General features: G+C 51.1%; 3 protein-coding genes across 10 annotated transcripts in view; 2 read left to right on the top strand and 1 right to left on the bottom strand.

Moving 5' to 3' along the window:
• The window catches only part of LOC132216037 (popy Class I histocompatibility antigen, A-1 alpha chain-like), a 296,300-nt gene that overhangs the window by 224,843 nt on the left and 47,218 nt on the right, over window positions 1-24,239 (bottom strand). The gene's annotated exons all lie outside the window — the stretch shown is intronic.
• The window catches only part of LOC132216034 (saoe class I histocompatibility antigen, A alpha chain-like), a 51,640-nt gene continuing 34,422 nt past the window's right edge, over window positions 7,022-24,239 (top strand). The window contains exons 1-8 of one of the 7 annotated variants that reach the window (XM_059665056.1): window positions 7,022-7,179; window positions 7,295-7,579; window positions 7,843-8,118; window positions 8,655-8,930; window positions 9,053-9,157; window positions 9,589-9,621; window positions 9,776-9,823; window positions 9,971-10,295. In XM_059665056.1, coding sequence (XP_059521039.1) covers window positions 7,107-7,179; window positions 7,295-7,579; window positions 7,843-8,118; window positions 8,655-8,930; window positions 9,053-9,157; window positions 9,589-9,621; window positions 9,776-9,823; window positions 9,971-9,975 — 1,101 coding nt within the window. In that variant the 5' untranslated portion in view covers window positions 7,022-7,106 and the 3' untranslated portion in view covers window positions 9,976-10,295. Of the gene's footprint in view, window positions 7,180-7,294; window positions 7,580-7,842; window positions 8,119-8,654; window positions 8,931-9,052; window positions 9,158-9,588; window positions 9,622-9,775; window positions 9,824-9,970; window positions 10,296-24,239 lie in introns of those variants that run through there. The other 6 variants (XM_059665057.1, XM_059665061.1, XM_059665058.1 and 3 more) reach the window with 6 other exon arrangements.
• On the top strand, window positions 20,223-22,512 carry LOC132216020 (THO complex subunit 5 homolog). The gene has a single exon (XM_059664991.1). It carries the CDS (start codon window positions 20,354-20,356, stop codon window positions 22,400-22,402), a length of 2,049 nt encoding a protein of 682 aa, XP_059520974.1. The 5' UTR covers window positions 20,223-20,353; the 3' UTR covers window positions 22,403-22,512.

The following is a 24,239-nucleotide window of genomic DNA, read 5'->3' as shown; positions in this document are numbered from 1 at the left end:
ATCAGCTGACAGTCGTATGGGTATTCCCTTGTAGGTAACTGAGTTTCTTTCTCTTGCTGTTTTTAAGATTCTCTCTTTATCTTTTGCTCTTGGCATTTTAATGATGATGTGTCTTGGTGTGGTCCTCTTTGGATTCCTTTTGTTTGGGGCTCTCCGCGCTTCTTGGACCTGTAAGTCCATTTCTTTCACCAGGTGGGGGAAGTTTTCTGTCATTATTTCTTCAAATAGGTTTTCAATATCTTGCTCCCTCTCATCTTCTGGCACCCCTATAATTCTGATGTTGGTACGCTTGAAGCTGTCCCAGAGGCTCCTTACACTATCCTCGCATTTTTGGATTCTTTTTTCATTTTGCTTTTCCGGTTGGATGTTTTTTGCTCCCTCGCATTTCAAATCATTGACTTGATTCTTGCGCTCCTCTGGTCTGCTGTTGGGAGTCTGTATAATATTCATTATTTCAGTCCATGTATGCTTAATTTCTAGTTGGTTCCCCAACATAGCATCGAGGGTTTCATTAGTTTTCTTGTAGAGCTCATTAAGTTTATCGGCGGCTTCTAAACAGTTCTTGAGAGACCTTAAAAGTGTGGTTCTGAACTCTATATCTTCCATTGACAATTTTGTCCTGTTTCTTTGTCTCCGCATTTTGTTATGCTTCCTTGGTGCACCCCCTAGTGGTCTTTGTTCGCAGTCTTATAGTTAAATCTTGATTGTTGTAGCTAATTCCAGGGAGGGTTTGACCTCCAGGCCAAGTGGCTATGAGAATCAGCTGTGTCAGCAGTGAGAGAACTTCTGTCCTCTAGGGAGGTGCTAATCTAGCCTTTGCCTGAGGCTATCCGGCAAATGCCTCTGTGCAGGGCTTGGGCAGGGCGGGTCGCACAGGATCAGCAGGGTGGGCAGGAGAGAGCAGTTATGGCGGCTCTCAGTCCTGTCCCCAGGGGCTCTGCCTCTCTGAGTCCCAGCACCCGCTGCAAAGCTCGGAGAGAAAGCTGCACTCGCTCTGACCGAAGCCAGACAGTCCCGCTTCTCCCGTTTGAGTCTGGGTCCCTAAAGACTCGCCGGGATCTGGTGCTCAGAGTCTGCGACTCCCTCCAGATTGAAAACAACAACCGCGCCCTCCGCCGCCAGCCCGCTCCACGCACTCCGCACCTCAGAATTTGACTTCAGCACTGCGCCTCCTCTGAGTGTCCGTATGCGTTTCTCTTTCCTCCTAGTTGTAGGGCTTCCACTCAGCCAGCGTTCCTGTGGTTCTGGGTGATGTCCTTTCCGTTTTTTGGTTTCACTTTTGAAGTAGTTGTTCAAAGCAGCAAACTCCGGCGTTAACCTATGTCGCCATCTTGGTTCTCCCCATTGGTTTTTGAGAGAAATAGGAATGGAGGTAAGGAGAGAGAGAGAGAGAGAGAGAGAGAGAGAGAGAGAGAGAGAGAGAGAGAACTATTAATTTGTTTCAGTTATGCATTCATTGATTCTTTTTTAATATATATTTTTTATTGACTTCAGAGAGGAAGGGAGAGGGAGAGAGAGAAACATCAGTGATGAGAGAGAATCATTGATTGGCTGCCTCCTGCACAACCCCCATTGGGGATGGAGCCCTCAATCAGGGTATGTACCCTGACTGGGAATTGAACCGTGACTTCCTGGTTCATAGGCTGATGCTCAACCACTGAGCCACGCTGGCTGGACAACATTCACTGATTCTTGTATGTGCCGTGACCAGAAATTGAACCTGAAACCTTTGGGTATCTAAACAATGGTATAACCAACTGAACTGTTTAAACTGTTTAAACTGTTCTACCCAGCCAGGGTTGAACAGTTTAAATCAGTGATGGCGAACCTTTTGAACTCGGCGTGTCAAAATTTTGAAAAACCCTAACTTAACTCTGGTGCTGTGTCACATATAGAAATATTCATAATTTTTTTTTATATTTGCAACCATAGTAAAAAAAATTATATTTTTGATATTTATTTTATATATTTAAATGCCATTTAACAAAGAAAAATCAGCCTAAGTATGTATAAAATGAACAAAAACAGAAAAACAATGTACATTTAGGAAAAAATGATAATAAAAACAATGGTAATCGAATGGTAGGAAAACTATAAATTAGTGACATTTTTGGTGTTGAATTTGTCTGCTAATTCTTTGATTGCAGGTTCATACTTGGTGCACTTCAGGGCCAAGCAAGAGCCACTAACTTCATCTGTTAGCCTGTTTCTTTTGTTTGCTTTAATATTATTTAATGCTGAGAAAAAGTCTCACAAAAAAATGTTGATGAAAACATTGTTAGCAAAGCCATCGCTAGATTTTTTTATGTCGCTAAAAGTGCCAGGTACTCTGTTCCAAGCTCTCAAAATTTCTTGTTCATAGTTGCACTCTTCTTCATTATTCAAACGATTTCGTTCCAGATTTTCAAGTTTCGACCTTAAGTCGACAAACACATGAGTCCAAATGCTACCTTGAAAATCTGCAAGTTGCATCTCTAAATCATCAATTTGCATCCATTGGAAATCCTTTAATTCCAAAGTACTGTGAACAACTACATCCAGATACCTAATTATTTTAATGGTCTGTTCTACGCTTCTAAATTGGTTGAATCTTTCGCTGAACTGTTCAAATAATGAGTTTACTATATTCTGGTACATAAGTATGGACTCCATTACACTCGGTGTAGTGGCCTTCTCGAAATACTCTTTTATCCGAGGAAAATACTCATAAGTTTTAGTTTCAATATCTCGCTTGAAAATTTTAAGTTTATTTTTCAAAGGTTTGATGTATCCAAACATCACGTCAATACTTTTGCCAAAACCTTGTAATTTTAAGTTCAGTTCATTCATATGAACAGAGAGATCTGTAAAAAACATCAAACTGCTGACCCACTTATGATCATTGATCCGAGGAAAGTTTGCCAGATCCTTATTGTCAATAAATACCGTCATTTCTTCAAAGCACTCCACAAATCGCTCAAGTACTTTACCTCGACTCAGCCATCTCACATTATTGAACATCAGTAGTCCACTGTAGGTTGAATCAACTTCCTGTAAAAGTACAGAAAATTCTCGCTTGTGAAGGGGCTGAGAAGCTATAAAATTCACAATTTTTGTTACAACGACATTAAATCATTCAATTCTGAGAATCCCGATTTGGCACACAACACCTCCTGATGGATAATGCAATGGAAAGGTACAACTGGATGTCTAATAGCTTCCATAAACAATTTCAGGAATCCCACATTTTTTCCCACCATATTTGGTGCCCCATCTGTCGTGACTGACACAATTCTAGAGATATCAATGTTTAGGTCACTGAATGTTTTTATAACAACCTTACATATTTCATTTCCTGATGTACTTATTGGCACTGATTCTAACTTTATCAACTCTTCTCTCATTGTGAGACCATCAGAATATCTAGCAATAATGGCCAACCGAGCATTTGATGTGACATCAGTAGCTTCATCAAGAGAAATAAAAAAATATTTACAACTATTTAAGTCTTTTTTTTAATTGATGTTGTACGTTTTTGTTAAGACCTATTATTCTTTGATAGTCTTTCTACTGAGTGGTAACTCAGAAATTCTTTTAATAATATCATCTTTATTTTTCATATCGTGAAATAGAGCTGGTGCACATCTTAGAAATGTTTCCTTAATAAAGTCTCTGTCACTGAGGGCTTTTCCATGCTGAGCTATGGAGTGAGCAATACAGTAAGTTGCTGATGTTAAATTTGTAGAGCGTCTTAGAAATTTAATGATGGAATTTGATTGACTTTTATAGAGGTATAGCTGCCTAGAAATGTATTCTTTCCTTTCATCGATACTTTTTTTTCAAGAGCTGAGAATGATTAGTTTCAAAATGTCTCTTTACATTCCACCTTCTGCTTACTACCGTTTTATTACACAGTATGCACAATGATCTGTTGTTTCTGTCGACAATGCCCTATATCTCGGTCCATATGTCTTGAAAGGGTCGGCTACAGCTACTTCCACTTCCTTTATCATTCAATCTTGCTTTTTAATTTTTTTTATTATCCATCACAAGGCTGCAGAAATAAGTAAGTATAAATCACGGCGTTTTTTATAAAAAGTTGATAGGTTTCTTACCTATTAACTTTTTGCAGTGTTGTTGCAGTGACTCCTGGTGCAAAACAATTCAAAGATAGTATGTTTAACCAACAAATATATGGTCTTGTAATCAATTATCTGACACGCAGAATGTCTCGTCGAGCACTATTGCACTGTATATCTTTGTCTTCTAATGAACATGGTGTTCAACTGTGTCCGTATGCCAAATGCAACCGAACACACGGGAAGCTTACTGGAGGCACACGTTGACTATAATGAGGTCATTTCCAGAATTGGGCGTTTTGTCACTTGAGTAAAAATAAAATGTCATGAGTAAAGATTAATCTCTTTATAGTGCAATTCTTAACCTTTTTATACTAATGTCAATATTGGAACAATGTATCGTGGATGTTTTCCCTAAGATATGTATCTTTGCTACACAACACCAATGTACATGTTTACATCCGGTTTTAGAAATGCATTATTGATCATGAGTAATGTGAGTAATAATATTACTCGAGTGATACCCAACTCTGGCCATTTAGAGAGACAAATATTTGAATTATGCAATTCTTTTGTCTCTGTCGTATGTGCCACCCAAAATGAATTCGTGTGTCACCTCTGACACGCGTGTCATAGGTTCGCCATCACTGGCATAGCCCATGATCGCAGCCCATGTTGAGTGCCAGAGGGAAGGGTGGGTGGGAACTGGGTGGAGGTGGGCAAAGTGGGGGGGAAGAGATGAGGACACCTGTAATAGTGTCAACAATAAAAATAAAGTTAAAAAACATAGTTTTGTTGAGGTAAAATACAAGTCACATGAAATTTACCATCTTAACTATTTTTAATAGATTTTTATTGATTTCAGAGAAGAAAGGCGAGGGAGAGCGAGATAGAAGCACCAATGATGAGTGAGAATCATGGATCTGCCGCCTCCTGCACATCCCCTACTGGGGATTGAACCTGCAACCTGGGCCTGTGCCCTGATCTGGAATCCAATCGTGACCTTCCGGTTCATAGGTCAATGCTCACCACTGAGCCAAGCTGCCTGGGCTTTTTTATTTTTTATTTATTCTTTTTACAGAATTTTTTATTTATTGATTTTTTACAGAGAGGAAGTGAGAGGGAGAAGGATAGAAATTAGAAACATAGATGACAGAGAAACATTGATCAGCCGCCTCCTGCACACCTCCTACCGGTTAGGGCCCATGTTTACATTAAAAAAAAAAAATTGAGCCCTAGCTGGTTTGTCTCTATGGTTGGAGCATTGGTCTGCGGACTGTAGGGTCCCAGGTTTGATTCAGGTCGAGGACACATGCCCAGGATGTGGTCTCAATTCCCAGTAGGGGATGTGCAGGAGGCAGCAGATCCATGATTCTCTCTCATTATTGTTGTTTCTATCTCTCTCTCCCTTTCCCCTCCTCTCTGAAATCAATAAAAATATATTTTAAAAATTTTTATTTCAGAGAGGAACTGAGAGGGAGACAGAGATGGAAACATGCATGATGGGAGAGAACCATGGATAGGCCGCCTCCTGAAAGCCCCCCACTGGGGATCTAGCCTGCATCCCAGCAGGTGCCTCACAGGGAATGGAACCCTGGCCTCCTGGTTCACAGGTCAATGCTCAGCCCTGAGCCACACCCGGCCTGGCCCATGTTTACGTAACAGAACGAATGGCACAGACACTAGGATTGCTGAGATTTGGGGAACTGGCTCACACTTTCTCAGTAATGAACATGAGTGCCCAAGCTGGTTTGGCCCGGTGGGTAGAGCCTCAGCCTCCAGACTGAAGGTCTGATTCCAGTCAAGGGCACATGTCCGAGTGGTGGGCCCAATCTCCAATGTGGGCCCAATCGCCAATGGGGCGAGCAGGAGGAGGCCAATCAAAGATTCTCCCTCATCATTCATGTTTCTATCTCCCTCCCTCTCCTTCTTCTCGGGAATCAACAAAAATATATTTTTTAAAAAATGAACATGAGCTTCTCCCTTCAGGAAATATCACCTGGCAGGTGCCAACTGACAGTCCTGTTGTCTTGATACAATGTCAGCCCCCAAGAAAAAACCAGAATGTTGGAACAGGTGTGTGTCCCACCACGGGAGCTGGACCGCTCCCCAGTGCTGACAGCTTTCCTAGGGGGCTCTGTGGGGACACAACACCTGTGAGCTTTGATGACGTGATTCAATGCATCAGCACGGGAAGGTCTGGGACTTAGAGACACAAGGCGTCACTTTACATCACCTGCATGAGGACCAGAGCCACCCAGCAAGACAGCCCTGGGGACTGTGACAGAACAGAACAGAAACTGTTCAATATCCCCGAGCCAGCGGGCCAGGTGGTTGAACATTGACCTATGAACCGGGAGGTCAGAGCTCAACTTTATGTCAGAGCACACGCCTGTGTTGTGGGCTCCATCCCCCGTGTGGGGCGTGTAGGAGGCAGCCGATCAATGATTATTTCTTATTATTGATGTTTCTATCTCTTCCTCTTCCTTCTTCTCTGAAATCAATATAAAATATATAATTTTTAAAAACATGACTCCTGTTACCATCTCACAGGCAGTGACATGCGACCTGGATTAATAACTGTCTCACCCTGTGTGATCCGTGAGGGGTCACTATGATGACGTCACCACACACGCACGGTTATCGGGGCGCCTGCCTGTGTGTGAGGCCGCACAGAGATGGTGACACCAACACCTTGGAAAGTCCCTGAACAGCACAGCGCCCGGGCCAGGCCTCGGGGACAGGGTGACGGCGCCCCGCGCGGGAGGAGGGGCAGGACCGAGGCCCAGGGCCCAGGCCTGCGCTCAGGGCTCCGCAGGGACAGAGTCTGGGGGGCAGCTCCGTGTGGGGACTCCCCAGCGCCCTGGTTTCACTTCTCCTCTCCCAACCTGTGTCGGCGCCTCCTTCCTGGAGACTCGTGACGCGGCGCCACCTCTCACTGCCATTGGCTGACTGGTTTCCAGAGCAGCCAATCAGCGTCCCCGGGGCTCCCGGGTATAACTCCTCCGCGGAAGCGCCCGGACTCAGACCGTCCCCCCGACGCCGAGGATGCGAGTCATGAGGCCCCCCACCCTCCTCCTGCTGCTCTCGGGGGCGCTGGTCCTGACCCCCAGCTGGGCCGGTGAGTGCGGGGTCGGAGGGGGCGGCGGGCGGGGAGGAGCGAGGGGACCCGGCGGGGGCGCGGGGCCAGGAAGGCGCGTGTCCAGCCCCGGCCCTGCCCCCCGTCCGCCCCCCAGGCCCCCACTCCCTGAGGTATTTCTACACCGCCGTGTCCCGGCCCGGCCGCGGGGAGCCCCGCTTCCTCACCGTCGGCTACGTGGACGACACGCAGTTCGTGCGGTTCGACAGCGACGCCCCGAATCCGAGGGCGGAGCCGCGGGCGCCGTGGATGCAGCAGCCGTGGGTGGAGGAGGAGGACCCGGGGTATTGGGAGGAGGAGACGCGGAACTTCAAGGGATCCGCACAGACTTTCCGAGTGGGACTGCAGACCCTGCGCGGCTACTACAACCAGAGCGAGGACGGTGAGCCGCGCGCCGGGCCCGTCACGACCCCCCTCCCCACGGACGGGCCGGGGTCGCCCCGAGGGTCCGGGTCCGAGCGTCACCCTGAGGCGGCGGGACCCGCCCAGCCCCCACCCGGGAGGAGCCCGCGGGGACTGTGACCCGATTTCACTTTCAGTTTTAGATTCAGTCCCCGCGGGGCGGGCGGGGCGGGGTGACCGCGGGGCGGGGTGACCACGGGGCGGGGTGACCGCGGGGCGGGGCTGACCGCGGGGCGGGGTCAGGGTCTCACACCTTCCAGTGGATGTATGGCTGCGACCTGGGACCGGACGGGCGCCTCCTCCGCGGGTACGAGCAATACGCCTACGATGGCACCGACTACATCGCCCTGAACGAGGACCTGACCTCCTGGACCGCGGCCGACATGGCGGCTCAGATCACCAAGCACAAGTGGGAGGCGGCCGGTGTGGCAGAGCATGACAGGAGCTACCTGGAGGGCCTGTGTGTGGAGTGGCTCCGCCTTTACCTGGACAAAGGGAACGAGACCCTGCAGCGCGCAGGTACCAGGGGCCCTGGGGCCCCCCCTCTCCCCGGGGCTGGGGCTCCTACAAGGAGACAGGACAGGGGGTCAGTGTCAGACACCCCTCCTTGGGGTCAGGGAGGGAGCTCCCTGGATGTCAGGTCAGGTACCAGAGGGACCCCCTCCTCTCAGGGACAGTAGGGGTGCAGGCTCTCCTGGGGTGCAGGGAGTCACCCCTGAAATAGCCCATCAGCGGTTCCCATGGGCCCTGCAGGGGCTGTGGGAACCTCGGGGACCTTCTCCCTCAGGCCTTGTGCGCTGCCCACACCCACTGTGTCTGAGGCCTCACCCCAGCTTTTCTGAGTCACGTAGCCTCCTGCCCTGGGCTGTGTCTCTCTGATTCTAGAACTTTCTAAAGACTAGGAGGGCCTTCCAGGTGCCTCTGTCCAGGCTGGTGTGTGGGCTCTGTGCTCCCTCCCCCACCCAGGTGGCTGTCCACTCTCAGGATGGTCACATGGGCGCTGCTGGAGTGTCCCATGGCGGATGCAAAGTTCCTGCACTTTCCCCTCCCCTCAGACCCTCCAAAGGCACACGTGACCCACCACCCCGTCTCTGCCCGTGAGGTCACCCTGAGGTGCTGGGCGCTGGGCTTCTACCCTGCGGACATCAGCCTGACCTGGCAGCGTGACGGGGAGGACCAGACCCAGGACATGGAGCTGGTGGAGACCAGGCCTGCGGGGGACGGCACCTTCCAGAAGTGGGCGGCCGTGGGGGTGCCCCCTGGAGAGGAGCAGAGATACACGTGCCATGTGCAGCACGAGGGGCTGCCCGCGCCCCTGACCCTGAGATGGGGTGAGGAGGATACGTGGGCACAGAGCCTCTTCTCGGGGCAGCAGGGGCCCTGGGGGACCTCAGTGGGGTCCGGGCTGAGGCCTGGGGTCAGTCCCTCACCTTCCCTTCCCTTCTCTCCCCAGAGCCGCCTTCTCAGCCCTTCATCATCATAATCATGGGCATCGCCGGAGGCCTGGTTCTGCTGGGAGCTGTGGCTGGAGCTGTGATGTGGGGGAGGAGGCGCTCAGGTGGGCAGGGGTGGGGTCTGAGTGTCTGTCCCACTGGGGGTTCAGGCCCAGGTAGACGTGTGTCCCACCTCCTTCATGGGAAACCCCATCCCCACACGTGTGATGGCCAGTGTGGGGCTCTGTGCTCACACTTACTCTGTAGTGAGGCCAGTGGGATAATGAGGGACCCACTTATCACCTGATGATGCTGGTGGTGGGGACCCCGTGCCCAGCAGCCCCAGGTCAGAGGGCAGGTCCCTGCTGAGCACAGACCTCCAGGAGGGCGGTGGGTCCAGTCCTCACACATGCACTTCCCTCAGGTTTCCTGGTCCTGCCCTGGGTCTGTACACAGGGTTCTGGAAACTTCTCTGGGGCCCAGGACTAGGCCTTCCCTTAGGACCTCATGGCCCTGCCTCCTCCCTGGTCTCTCACGGGATGTTTTCTTCCCGCAGGTGGGAAAGGAGGGAGCTACGCTCAGGCTGCCAGTGAGTATGGAGGGGGGACCCCTGAGTTCCTGGGACAGTGCAGATGGGAGCCATAGGGGACCCCTCCACCCCCACCCCCCCCCCCCCATAGTTCCTCCTTAGTCTCCTGCCCTGGGGCTCTGAACCTCTCCTGGTGTGTCTCCCCGCCCCCCAGGAAGTGACAGCAGCCAGGGCTCTGATGTGTCTCTCTCGGCTTCTAAAGGTGAGACCCTGCCGTGGGGAGGGGTGGGCAGAGGGGAGGACTGGGGGGTGGGAGTCTGTGGGACACTGTGAGCATGAAGTGGACTCTGAGAATGTCACCAGTGACAGCCACTGACCTGAATGTGTTCATGATGCTTGTCCTCCACAGCGTGAGGCCGCTGCCTTGTGGGGACTGAGTGATGGAAGATGTTCACGCTCCCCCTTCCTGACTCAAGAACCTCTGATTGGGGGGCTGGCCTGCTCTGCTCCCCACACTTTCCTGTCAGCAGAGTTGGGCTGGGCCCTCCCCATCCCTGCCTTTCCTCCCTGGGGCTCTGAGCTGCCACTTCCTGCTTTGTATTGAAATGAGACTGGATTGACCTGGTGTTTTCATTCTTGCCGTGACGGGTGACGGGTGACGGGTAATTAAAGGAGACCCTTTAATTAATTATTTTCTCAGAGGAAATAAACGGAAGCACCAAGGATTCTGGGGATTCCTGTGTGTTTTGTGCTCTTTGCAGGGGGGACGGGAGAGGCTGTGAGGACGGAGTGTGGTCGGGGCCTGTGCCCAGGTGGCGCTCAGTGCATCGTGGGCTTTGACGTGGTCACTCCTCGGCCGGGTCACCTCTCTGCTCCTCTGACCGTGTCCCTCAGTGCTCCCTGTCCCACCAGGACCTGCGCTCACAGGGACACACAGGCCTTGTCACTTGTTCGAATGAATCACATCTCCAGGCCCCTCGTCATCCGAGGCTCAGGTCGGGGTCAGGCCCTCAGAACCTCTCTTTTGGGTGCTTGTTGTTTCTTTGCTTTTGTGGATGTGATGCCTGTTACTGCGTTTGTGTAGGAGTTTCGGTCTCATTCTCTGGGTTCCCCGTCTGACAGTATCAGGGCTCATTGTTGCCGTCATTGTCCCGCTGGCCCAGGGGTCCGTGCACACAGGACTCTGGCTGGAGAGATACATTTCAGGCTCCTCCTGCTCTTGCCTCCTTCTAGGGCCTGAAGGTTCCGACCCTCTGATCAGCTTGGTCTTTCTGGGGACCAGCCCCCACCCTGACTCTCTCCAAGACCCTCAGCCAAGAGCCATCTCATCAGCGTCCCAAAGACACTTGTCACTCACGATATGCCCAGGGTTTTAGGAGCTCAGTGCCAGGAGCCAGGGGCAAAGACCAGACACTTTCTCAGATCCATTCATAGCAACAGTGTCCCAATAATTGCAGATACTGGCACCTTACTAGAGTCCCACCTACTCATGAACACTGTGTCCAATCCATCGTCCTCTGAGGATGGTTACATGGCCCGGACACTTAACGAAAATTGCCCAACAGTTGTAGTCAGAAGAGAAATTGAATTCAGCCCTCATGTGACATTGCTGCCCACCTCCCAGCATTGAGAATGACCGAGTCAGACAAAACCAATTGTTCACACGAATGTGGACTCGTTCTGTCTCATATGTTCCTGGTGGGAAAGTGAGTTGTTCCAAACCTGGTGGAAAATGCATTGGCTGCACTCCCTGCACCTGGAGACGGAGAGCAGGATGGGGTGTCAGGGGGAGTCAGGCTGAGCGTCACCGACAGGATGACAGGAGATCACACATGGGACAAGGGAGAGAGTGAAAGGCTCAGAAGGACAGATGGACTGAACGGAGAGACGCCTGTTGTCGAAAGTGTGGAGAAGAGACAACCCCACCCATGTTGGTGAGAATGTACTTGTTCTCCAGAAAGATTTTTTCAATCCTTACATACCTCAAACCACCCAACTTACATGATGGCTCCCTTTCACTGGTTGGGCACTCCTACCGTGTCCCCCAGTGCTTCCCAATGCGGTGCCACACATGGGCTGTCACAGCCGGGAAAGTTATTCCAGATGCCAACTCTCCCACCTCCCCTTTGAAAGAAATAATAAAAGGAGAGGATTTAATGAGGTTACAGGGATCTCACAGATCTTGGAATTTAGGGCGAGTCACTGCCCCATGGGCCACCTGTACATTCCTGAGCAGAGACGGGTGAGATAAGGGAAGCAATTTCATTGGAGGGTCAGGAAATCAGGATGAAGCAGTCGATGTAGAAACACAAAGGTGGGAATGGCACCTAAGTGTTTCTTCTCAAGGGACGCCGAGGGGTACCTGTTGGCAACTCTCCCTGGATAGGAGTGAAGGGACCACCGGCCTCCAACTCAATTAGTGACTCCACACGCCCCCTGGATAGAAGGAAGGGAATGTTTTCCCGATGCATTGTGACCTTTTATTACTTCACAGGATGCGTTCCTTACTCTCGTGCACAGTGTAGGAGTTTTACAGAGAAAGTGGTTGATCCATCAAGTCCCCAAACAAGTATTGACAAGAAACCATAACTCGTTTTCCCAGCCGTGACCGGAATTCCTGCCCAACACAGTGTAGGGAGGGCAGGATGGAGGCAGGTCCTCAGAACCGTGGCAGATTTCTTCTCGAGTCTGAGGAGACTAAATGCCAAGGCAGGTCAGGCAGCTGCAGGACGGACCGAGAAAGACTTACATCCTGCCCCGGGTCTATACACAGGGTTCTGGAAACTTCTCTGGGGCCCAGGACTAGGGCTTCCTTTAGGGCCTCATGGCTCTGCCTCCTCCCTGGTCTCTCACGGGATGTTTTCTTCCTGCAGGTGGAAAAAGAGGGAGCTACGCTTAGGCTGCCAGTGAGTATGGAGGGGGGACCCCTGAGACCCTGTGACAGTGCAGATGAGAGCCATGGGGGGAACCCACTCCCCATTTTTTCTCCTTGAATCTTCTGTCCTGTGTCTGTCCTCTCTTCCCCCCAGAACTGTGGACCTGATACCAAGTCAGGCCCTTCTGTTGCTCTCCATCAGGAGCTGATGTTTCCAGTGAATATGGCTGCAGACCAGACATTTTCCAATGGTCATGGGCATCCCCAGGACAGCCTGGGCTGGGAGCTGCTATCGGCCAGACCGCCCCACAGAAACCTCACTGAAGGACAGCACTGGGACTCTGAGAGGGGGCACATGCTCTTCAGAGCCTTCCAACACCCAGAGGACGCGGACCCCCTCCAGAGCGTGCACACAATGTCTGCGCTCCTCCATCGCTGGCTGAGGCCCGATGTGCTCACCAAGAAGCAGATCTTGGATAAGCTTCTGCTGGAGAAGTTCATGACCTGCATGCCCCTGGAGCTGCAGGTCTTGGTGAAGGAGAGGTGCGTGCAGAGCTTGGAGGAACTGAAGGTCTTGCTGAGAAATAAGGAGAAACCCAGGAAATGGGTGAGTGGGACCCTCATGATGGGCAGGGGGGAAGGGAGGCTAGTAAATGTACACAGCGGGATTCTTTAATTTTCTGTGTTTTATTTTTTAAATATATTTGTGTTGATTTAAGAGAGGGAGGGAGGGAGGGAAAGAGAGAGAGAGAGAGAGAGAGAGAGAGAGAGAAACATCAATGATGAGAGAGAATCATTGATTGGCCACTCCTGCATGCCCCAGCATTGACGATCAAGCCCACAATCCAGAGGTGTGCCCTGACCCGGAATCAAATCATGACATCCTGGTCCAGAGGTTGATGCTCAATCACTGAGCCATGGCGGCCAGGCCACATTAGCATTCCTGAGATCGACATCTTCGGACATTTGATCTCCGTCCTGGGACTCACTTTCCCAATGGCCTCAGAATAACCTCAGGGGGTAGACGTGTCGGTTCTGCCTTACGGGTGGGGAAACTGAGGCACAGACCAGGTGCAGGGATGGCTCCTTTTCTCCAGGGAGCCTCTGCCAATGTTGGGAGACACGTTTGGTTGCCACCATTTGGGAGGTTGCTATTTGATTGATTGATTCAAACAATTCCTTTTTTAGAGAGAGAATGAGCAAGGGAGAGAGAGGGAAACATCCATGTGTTGTTCCACTGAAAGTGTGAGTGTTGAGTAGGACACACACAAGGAGTATGATATGTCCTGGGTCTTATCTTGTTTAATTTTCTCCCCACAGACGGTCATCACCTTGCAAGAGCAGAAGTATCTTATGGAGAATTCCGATGTTCAGATGTCCGATGAGGAAGTCGGTGACACAGACCATGTGCTGGAATTGTCCATGAAGTCCCCATCCCCCATCAGTCAGACGGGGATACAACCTGGGAACAGCCTGGAGGTCAATGGAGAGCGGGGGAACCAGCCAGGAACCAGTGACGTGGTGTGAGGACAGGTGAGTGTGTGATGCCCTGATCTGTGGGGACAGGTGGGAGCCGGTACAAGGGGACTCGGTGACCATAGCTGCTACAGCATTTGGGACATTTGACACAGGATAGAAAGGGACCCATGAATGCATCCAGCGGTTGCATTACGCCCAGGGGCATTTCTGAACGAATGTGGTCCACAGGCCAATAAAAATCTAATTTTCTTCAAGGCATTATCAAGAGTGGGGAGAGTGGTGGCCAGAATTGCTTTGCCTCCACCGTTGGAGGCAGCGAGCAGTTGAGATGACCAGGAGAGGTAGCTTAGAGAATGAAGACTAAGCTCTGTTGCCTTGGCCTGTGTTGATTAGCGGTTGGAGCATCAGACCCAGGACTGTAGGACTGTGGGTTTGATTCCCAGTCAAGGGCACATTCTTGAGTTGCAAGTTCCATTCCCTGCCCAGTTGGGGTGATTGCAGGAGTCAACCAGTCAATGTGTCTCTCATATTTATGTCTCTGTCTGTCTCTCCTTCTCTCTCTCTCTCTCTCTCTCTCTCTCTCTCTCTCTCTCTTGCTCTACTTTCTCTATACCACCATTCCTTGCTATCGCAAACTCAATGGAAAAATATCCTGGGGTGAGAATTAACAACAACAACAAAAAGAGTAAGGAGTGTAATGTGTGGGCTTGACTTAAGGTGTGGTGGGTGCACATAAGGACAGACTTGGGAGTATAGGTGATGGGATTGGCCTCAAGGAAGTCTAGGCAGAGCCACTAAACTGTGCTGTTAGGTAAGCTGGCGTCTCAAGTCAGGGAGGTGGACAGGACGCGGGAAAGAGGGACAGAGCTTCCCACCCCTGGTATCAGACACATTTAATGCCCCTTGGTTACCCACTGTCAGGGGCAGAGAGTCTTCCTGCCAAAGACGATTCCCACGAAAATTGATCTGGAGGGTGTGAGACCCATGGAGAATTTGGTGAATTTAGAGAAGGATATGATGGAAGACAGAGAAGAGGCAGCAGTACTCACGTCTCTAGACCCTCCGCTTCCCAGCAGTCCCGGTGAGTATGGAAACTGGCCTTGTAGAGTAATGATTATTGTGTCATAAATCAGCGAGCTAGATACAAGACCCCTTAATGAGCCAATTGGTTAGGAGTCTTTATTGCATGCAGGCTCAGAGCAGAATATCTCTGTCAAATTTGGAGAAAACAAAGGAAAGAGTATTCCTTTTTTTTTTTTTATATCCTTCCAGGTCTTTGTGTAAGTTATTTTTGCAGACACCTTGTTACCTTGAGTACATATCATATCTAACAAACACCTCGCATGGGAATATGATCAGTGTCAGCTTCTCAGCCCCTCAGGTTCCATCGCTAGTTTGCCAGGTCAGACAGTTAAGTTTATCTTTTCTACTTTTTAAGCTAAAAAACAAAGTTAATTTACAGAATAACAGACCTTCTGAACATGGCAGAGTTGACTTACAGAACAAGGGACTCTCTGAAAATATCAGAGCATTTCAAACAGCAGTGTCACAGAACAGAGATTACTGTGCTTCATTATTGATGCCCCCTCTGCTGGGTCCCCACCTGGGCATCCAGCGTGGTCATCTATTGGGGACGGTTGTCTCTCAATGCCAAGCCTCCTCCATCACAGACTCCCTGGTGCCCAAAGGTCTAAATTCTCGGGTTTTTGGTTGATGGAAATGTTTTTCAACCAACATCGGCTTTGCTTCAAAGGCGTTTGGTAGTGTTAAACGTGCTCTTTTTAATACATATATATTTATAATATTATATATATTTATATATACATATATATTTATATTGACTATTAGAGTGGAGGGGAGAGGAAATCATCGATTGGCTGCCTCCTGTGTGGCACCCACTGGGCATCAAGCCCCACAACCCGGGCATGTGCCCTGACAGGGAGTGGAGGTGGCGACCTCTTGGTTCCTGGGTGGATGCTCAGTCCATGAGCTGAGTTGAAAGTGCTCTTTGATTAATGTTGTGTGTTGAATGCTTTCTTTCAGGAGATTCGGGGAAGACAGAGGGGGAGCAGAACCCGCAGGAAGGAATTGACCTGGAGCCTGTGGATGCCGATGACATACCTCCCACCCATGTTCCGGAGACACTGGATTTGAGTCAGCATCCAAAGAGAAGAGATTCTGGGAATGCAGGAGGCGCCCCCAAGAGAAAAAGGGGCAACCCTCCCACCACCCAAGAGGAGCCTCAAGAAGGAGCCATGTCGTTGGACAGAGGAGAAGTCACCAGACGGCACAGGTGCCATTCAGTGGGTGCGTCAAGCACCGTGGAGCCCACTGGTCACCCTGTTGGCAAGGAATCCAGGAGGAAGCTACCCTACGAGTGTGAAGACTGCAGCAAGAGGTTCACCTACAGATCACAGTTAGACCTTCACCTGAGGACACACACAGGAGAGAGACCCTTCCAGTGCCTTGTGTGTCCCAAGGGGTTCATTCAGGCCTCGGACCTCCGTGTCCACCAGCGGATCCACACGGGCGAGAAGCCGTTCTGCTGTACAGTCTGTGAGAAGAGGTTCACCAACGCGTCCTCGCTGTGTGGCCACCAGCGTGTCCACACCCAGGAGAAGCCTTACCAGTGCAACGTCTGCCAGAAAAGGTTTGGCCACCGCGACAACCTCAACGTGCACAGGCGCACCCACTCGGGCCTGAGACCCTACCCCTGTCCCCATTGCCATCTGGCCTTCCGCCATCAGGGGACATTTAAACGCCACCAAAGGACACATGTCAAGGAGGCGCCCAAGGGGTCCCAGGTCCCTTCTGACCAAGAAGGAAACTAACGGGTCTCTCCCTCTCCCTTCCTCTCTGAAATCAATAAAAATATATATTTTAAAAAGCACATCAAGCACTAGCCGGTGTGGCTCAGGGGATGGAGCATCAGCCTGAGGACTGAAGGGTCTCGGGTTCCATTCTGGCCAAGGACACATTCCCGGGCTGCAGGCTCCATCCCCAGTAGGGGGCGTGAAAGAGGCAGCCGATCCATGATCCTCTCTCATCATGGGTGTTTCAGTCTCTCTACCTCTCCCTTCCTCTCTAAAATCAGTAAAGAAATATATTTTTTAAAAAATACATCAGGAATCAGTGTAGAGCCGTGTTTGACAACACTTGGGAATCACTGCTGCAGAGCAATACACTGTAGAACAGTATTTGACACCACCTGGGATTCACTTCTAAAAGGCTGGAAACTATATGAAAGTGTTTGAAACCACTTTGAAATCATTGACCAACTTCACTTTCCTTTTTTCCAGTGCCCTCGGGGCACAGTCCAGGGTCCCAGGGTAGAGACCACAAATTCCCTCATTGCTACTGTTGTATATTTTTTAAAAAGCTAGGGACGCATGAATAAACAAGTGGAAAAACAATTCTCTCTCTCTCTCTCTCTCTCTCCCTCTCCCTCTCCCTTCCTCTCTGAAATCAATGAAGATAGATTTTAAAAAGCCACACAAATGTATTATTGCACTTCCACGTAGTAAAAAGTATATTTGTATAAAGTTTTGTACTTGCATTTTGTGTTATTAAAACAGTGAGGGGCAGGCGGGGAGGGGAGTGCTGGCCTGGCCCCGGGAACGCGGGGGGCGGGGGGGGGGGGCGGTGCGGGGGAAGGGGGCGAGATGGCCCTCCAGGGGGGACAACCGGGAGTGGGGTGGGGCCGGCTATCCTATGCCAACCGAGGCGGCTGCCCTATGGTACCGCCTGGGCGGGATTCTGACTTAGAGGCTCAGGCATAATCCCACAGATGGTAGCTTCGCCCCATGGGCTCCTCAGCCAAGCACATACACCAACTGAACCTGAGGTTCCCCTCGGACTGAGCAGGATTACCATGGCAACAACACATCATCAGGAGGGTAGAGCTAACCTGTCTCACCACGGCCTAAACCCAGCTCACGTTCCCTATTAGTGGGCGAACCATCCAAGGCTTGGTGAATTCTGCTTCACAATGATAGGAAGAGCTGACATGGAAGGATCAAAAAGCGACGTCGTTAGGAACGCTTGGCCGCCACCAGCCAGCTATCCCTGTGGTCACTTTTCTGACACCTTCTGCTTCAAACCCAAAAGGTCGGCAGGATCGTGAGGCCCGGCTTTCACGGTCCGTATTCGTCCTGAAAATCAAGATCAAGCGAGCTTTTGCCCTTCTGCTCCGCGGGAGGTTTCTGTCCTCCCTGAGCTCGCCTTAGGACATCTGCGTTCCTGTGTGACAGGTGTACCGCCCAGTCACACTCCCCACCTGGCACTGTCCAGGGAGCGGGTCGCGCCCGGTCAGCGAGGGCCCCTCCGGGCTCGCCCCCACCCCCCACCCCCCACCTCACCGGGTCAGTGAAAAAACGATCAGAGTAGTGGTATTTCACCGGCGACCCGCAAGGCCGGCGTGCCCCCCTCCCCGCCCCTCGTGGGGACTCAGGGAAGGGGCGCCGGGGGCCTCCCACTTATTCTGCACCTCTCCTGTCTCTTCACCTGCCAGACTAGAGTCACGCTCAACCGCGTCTTCTTTCCCTGCTGATCCCGCCAAGCCCGTGCCCTTGGCTGTGGTTTGGCTGGATAGGAGGTAGGGACAGTGGGAATCTCCTTCATCCACTCATGCGCGTCACTCATTAGATGACGAGGCATTTGGCCACCTTAAGAGTCCTAGCTACTCCCGCCTTTACCCGCGCTTCATGGAATGTCTTCACTTTGACATTCAGAGCCCTTGGCAGAAACCACATCGCGCCAACACCCGCCGTGGGCCTTCGCGATGCTTTGTGTTAACTAAACAGTCGGATTCCCCTGGTCCGCACCGGTTCTAAGTCGGCTGCTAGTTGCCTACCAGGAGCTGTGAGGGGGTGAACCCCACCGCAATCCCGGGCGCCACCAGCCGCCCTCCGCATCTGGGGCGATCCACGGGAAGGGCCCTGCTGGCATCCAGAGTCCCCACCGCCATCGCCACAGCCCCCCCCCCCACACTTGGAGGGCGAGAGAGAGAGAGAGAGAGAGAGAGAGAGAGAGAGAGAGAGAGAGAGAAGGAGAGAGAGAGAGAAGAGCGACACCTAAGCGGTTTTGCTCCTTGGAGCGCAGGGCGACGATTGGTTGGTGCTGGCAGACTGGGGCGGAGCCTCGGACGCTCTTCCACTGGGAACCCACCAATTACACCGCCAGAATGGGCGAGCGGCTCTGGCCTGACTTCTGATTGGCTCAGACCTCTGGCCTCTGGATGTTTAATTCTCTCCTACTGCAGCACAGGGCTTTGTTGGTAAACCAGCTGACTCCAGAGTGGGAGGGGAGAGAGACACTTAAAAAGAGATAGGTGGGCCCAAACCGGTTTGGCTCAGTGGATAGAGCATCGGCCTGTGGACTGAAAGGTCCCAGGTTCGATTCCGGTCAAGGGCACGTACCTGGGTTGCAGGCACATCCCCAGTAGGGGATGTGCAGGAGGCAGCTGATCGATGTTTCTCTCTCATCGATGTTTCTAGCTCTCTATCTCTCTCCCTTCCTCTCTGTAAAAAATCAATAAAATATATTTAAAAAAAAAAAAAAGAGATAGGTGGGCCTTCCTTCTGCTTCTCCATGGTGCGCGGGCTGCCACCTGAAGCGCTGAGATAGAGTCCCTTCGTGAAGCAAGGAATAACGGGGTTCACAGAAGGTCCATGAGGGACATCAGATGCTCCTGGGAGCAGTCGGCCGTTTCTAACAGGAATTGAAGAGAGCATCGCTTGATCCTCAGGTGCCCGCCAGCCAGAAGCCGGTCCATCCTTGCTGCTTGACACAGTCGCTGCAGGGAAGAAACATCTGCACAGCATATGTTTCATGGGACTGGCATATATGGCATAGTGTTCTTAATATATTTGCTCCCCTTCTTGGCCCTATGTGTTTTAACCAAGGTCACCTCTCCGAGAAAGGTTGTTTCTCCAGGTAGGGATTTTCCCCTGAAGTTAGGGAGGGAATAAAACCCCTGAACTAAGTGCCAGGCGGGTAATTAATCACTTTAACTACGAACAATCATGCTTAAGCTACATAATCTTTACTCCCTGGAATGGAGATAAGAAACGCCCTAACCTTTGGAATAAAAATTGACAGGATTAAAATCAACTGGTATAAATACAGATGTAACAAGACAATAAAACACAGAACCTGGCTGGAGAACTTGGCTAGAGATCCTGGCTAGGCTGCTGATCAACTGAACGCTGTCTCCGTGTCATTCCTTCTTTGCAGACTCCATCCACACCTTTGGGGACCCCTGGACCTGTTGGGGTTGGACCCCAACACCCACCGTCATTGAATTGAAGATCACACTGTGCCCCCCAAGGCTCCGCTCCCTTTCACCTGCATCACCTTCGCCCATGGGGGCCTTCCCAGGTCGAGGCCGCAGCCATCCCTGAGGTCTCTACTGTTTCTTCATGACCTCACCAAACAACCATGTCATCAGAGTCGAGCAAGAAGCGGAAGCCCAAGGAGATTCCAAGTGATGGAGCTCCAGCGGAAGGGAAACGGAATCGTTCTGACCCCGAGCAGGAAGGCAAATACTACAGTGAGGAGGCTGAGGTGGACCTGGGGGACCCCGGAAGAGACTATGAGCTGTACAAGTACACGTGCCAGGAGTTGCAGCGACTCATGGCCGAGATCCAGGACCTGAAGAGCAGGGGAAGCAAGGATGCGGCAGTTGACATTGAAGTTGACATCCTGGGCTGTGTTCATTTCATGACTCTAAAGAAGCTTAACGGATTAGCCCACATCAGGGTGAAGAAAGGACGAGATCAGACCCATGAGGCCCAGCAGAAAGTAGACGCCTGTCAGCTGCAGCTCCAGAACCTGTTGTATGAGCTGATGCACCTGCAGAAGGAGGTCACTACATGTCCGGAGTTCAAGTCAAAGCATGAAGAAATTGATCTGGTCAGTGTAGAGGAGTTTTATCAAGAGGCTCCTCCAGATGTCAGCAAGGCTGACATCACCATGGGAGACCCTCACCAGCAAACCCTTGCACGTCTGGATTGGGAGCTGGAGCAGCGGAAAAGGTTGGCGGAGAAGTACCGAGAGTCCCTCTCCAACAAGGAGAAGATCCTTAAGGAGATTGCAGTGAAGAAGGAATCCCTGAGCAGCCTCCAGCCTCTCCTGAACAGCATCATGCAGGCTTCCCTCCCGGTGCAAGAGTACCTGTTCATGCCTTTCGACCAGGCTCACAAACAGTATGAGACGGCCAGACACCTGCCGCCTCCCCTCTATGTCCTCTTTGTCCAGGCCACTGCGTATGGGCAGGCCTGTGATAAAACACTGTCTGTGGCGATCGAAGGCAGTGTGGACGAAGCCAAGGCCCTGTTTAAACCTCAGGAGGAATCCCAAGATGACCAGAGCGACTCGGATGCTGAGGAAGAGCAGACCACGAAACACTGGCGACCCACACTGGGAGTCCAGTTGGATGACAAACGCAAGGAGATGCTGAAGAGGCACCCGCTGTCTGTCATGCTGGACCTGCAATGCCAAGATGACAGCGTGCTTCACCTGACCTTTTACTATCTCATGAACCTCAATATCATGACAGTCAAAGGCAAAGTGACAACTGCCACGGAGCTGATCACCCCCATCAGTGCAAGTGACTTGCTGTCTCCTGACTCAGTCCTGAGCTGTCTGTATCCTGGGGATCATGGAAAGAAAACGCCAAATCCAGCCAATCAGTACCAGTTTGATAAAGTGGGCATCCTGACTTTGAGAGACTACGTCCTGGATTTAGGACACCCCTACTTGTGGGTACAGAAGCTGGGTGGCCTCCATTTCCCTAAAGAGCAGCCCCAGCCCACGGTGATCGCTGACCACTCGCTGAGCTCCAGCCACATGGAGACCACCATGAAACTGCTAAAGGCCAGAGTGCAGTCCCGCCTGGCCCTCCACAAACAGTTCGCGTCCCTGGAATACGGCATTGTACCCGTTACTAGTGATTGCCACTACCTCTTCCCTGCCAAGGTTGTCTCTCGCCTGGTGAAGTGGGTGACGATTGCCCATGAGGATTACGTGGAGCTGCATTTCACCAAAGACATTGTGGAGGCAGGCCTGGCTGCGGACACCAATCTCTACTACATGGCACTCGTGGAAAGGGGCACAGCCAAACTCCAGGCAGCTGTGGTGCTGAACCCCGGCTACTCCTCCATCCCACCCATTTTCCAGCTCTGTCTAAACTGGAAAGGGGAGAAAACCAACAGCAATGATGACAATATTCGGGCCATGGAGAGCGAAGTCAACGTGTGTTACAAGGAGCTGTGTGGGCCCCACCCCGGCCATCAGCTCTTGACCAACCAGCTGCAGCGCCTGTGCATGCTACTAGATGTCTACCTGGAGACCGAGATCCACGATGACAGCGTGGACGGGCCCAAGGAGTTTCCCCAGGAGAAGACGTGTCTGCGGCTTTTCAGGGGTCTCGGCAGGATGAAGCCGTTTACATATCACCACCCTCAGGGATTCTTCAGCCATCGCTGACCTGCTCGGCCTGTGGTTTCCCCTGGGCCCTCAGTGCTGTGCCTCCGCTTTCTCTTCTGTTCCACATGTGGCTCCTGATAGTCTCCAAAGGCAGGCTTTGTATTTCTAGCCAATTAAAGTGTCATCTGACCAAAATTAAAAAGATATAGGTGGTTAGGACTCGACTCCAGTATTCAAGCGTAACACCTAGTATTCACTCACACAATTACTATGTGGTCACGCAGCCAAACTGTTACAACCGGTTTACAGCCGTGATTCTCCAACCGTCCTGTGCACCAGAATCAGCCGGGGCTTGTCCAACACACGTTGCCTGGCTCCACCCCGCATCAGTTCTGTGGGGCAGGAATGGAGTCCTTTAATGGACAAATGTAACAGGATCCCAGGTGATGCCGAGGCGGCCTGTCTGGGGACTACGCGTCGTCGCTGCTCTCAAAGAGTATATTATTATGGACATGAATTTCAATCAGCGTCTGAAATAGACTACAGGATGGAGCTTATGTTGAACTGTTGTTCTTCCAGAGGGCGGCACGCATTGGAAGTGTGGCCATGTTGCACTTCTGCGTGATCTCTGCCGATGGCACTGTGGACTGGTTTGAGTGAAGTCCTTGCAGACATCACATTCATTGTCACAGTTGTTAGGTATTGAGTTATGAGTTCTTTGAAGAAATAAATTTTGAGAAGGTGTGGGAGGAATCTGTTCCATAAAATTGTGCAATGAAGCTCACGACTAACATCTGACTAGCAGGAGTTTTAAGTATGCCAGGAGAAATCTGTAACCAACAGTGAAATGACCAGACGGTGAAAGAAACGTGATCTTGCCAGACAAGGATTTCAGTGAGGATTTTTGTCTTTATTCGATGATCTTCAACAAGTGACTGTGAAACATTGAAGAAAGAACCCGCCATCGTTACACACACATCTGGGTTTCGCTGTTTACATTCCTCTGTTGAGCCCATATCGTCATAAGCTTTTTAGCAAGAATATGGGGAGCACGTCTGTTTCATGGTCAAGACAGGAACAGAGGCCATGGATACTGACAGCAGATCTGTCTGTTTCATTCTGTCTGTTTCCGTGGTTATATCTCCTGTCGCATCTTGATTTATAAGGGAAACCTAGTCAACCTACAGGAATGTGTTTTGTAGTTGATCTTGGAAGAATACAGAAGACATCGCTGTCATTTTCGGTGAAGAAAGTCAATTTTGTACAGTTTATGTCAACATAAATAAAATGTGAATTTGTTTAAAAGGAAAACAAAACAGCGAAATTAAAACGGGGGGGGGGGGTGGAGAGGATAAGAGGGAGGGGTTGACCTTTGCCATTTCAAAATTGCGGCTGCCAAGTCCCTGGAGCCAAAAGGGAGGCTGCCTAAACTCCCTTCTTTGACAGAAAGGATGACTCCTTTATTCCCACACAACTGTGGACAAAAGGGGCCACATGCTAACCCGAGGAGCTCAGGGAAGGCCTGCACGGAGGTCTTGCAAACGGAAAGGCCTAAAGCAACCGATCGCAGGGATGGTCTGAAGGGAGACTGTTACTAAGAGCAGTTGTGGTGGCTGGTCCCGTCCGAGGCCGCAGTCTTCCCTGACCAGGTCAGCGTTTACCTGAACCTGTGGTCCTTTTGCATCTAACACAACATACCTCTGAAATGTCAGAGGAACTTGTAACATTAGCCTCCCTCCCCCACCCCACCCCCCAAGCAAATGTGCCTGGGCGCCCTGCAGGACAGAGACCATACATTCCTTCATTGCAATTGTTATCACGTGTGTTGTTGCCTGTTAACTGTCTATCCTGCGCCCACCTAAGGAAAAGAAGTAGGTGTGGCCCTGGCCGGTTTGGG

This window comes from Myotis daubentonii, chromosome 15, assembly GCF_963259705.1.
Source record: "Myotis daubentonii chromosome 15, mMyoDau2.1, whole genome shotgun sequence".
Classification (NCBI taxonomy): domain Eukaryota; kingdom Metazoa; phylum Chordata; class Mammalia; order Chiroptera; family Vespertilionidae; genus Myotis; species Myotis daubentonii.
The sequence above is the reverse complement of the archived record's forward strand: the minus strand, read 5'-3'. Positions and strand labels throughout refer to the sequence as shown.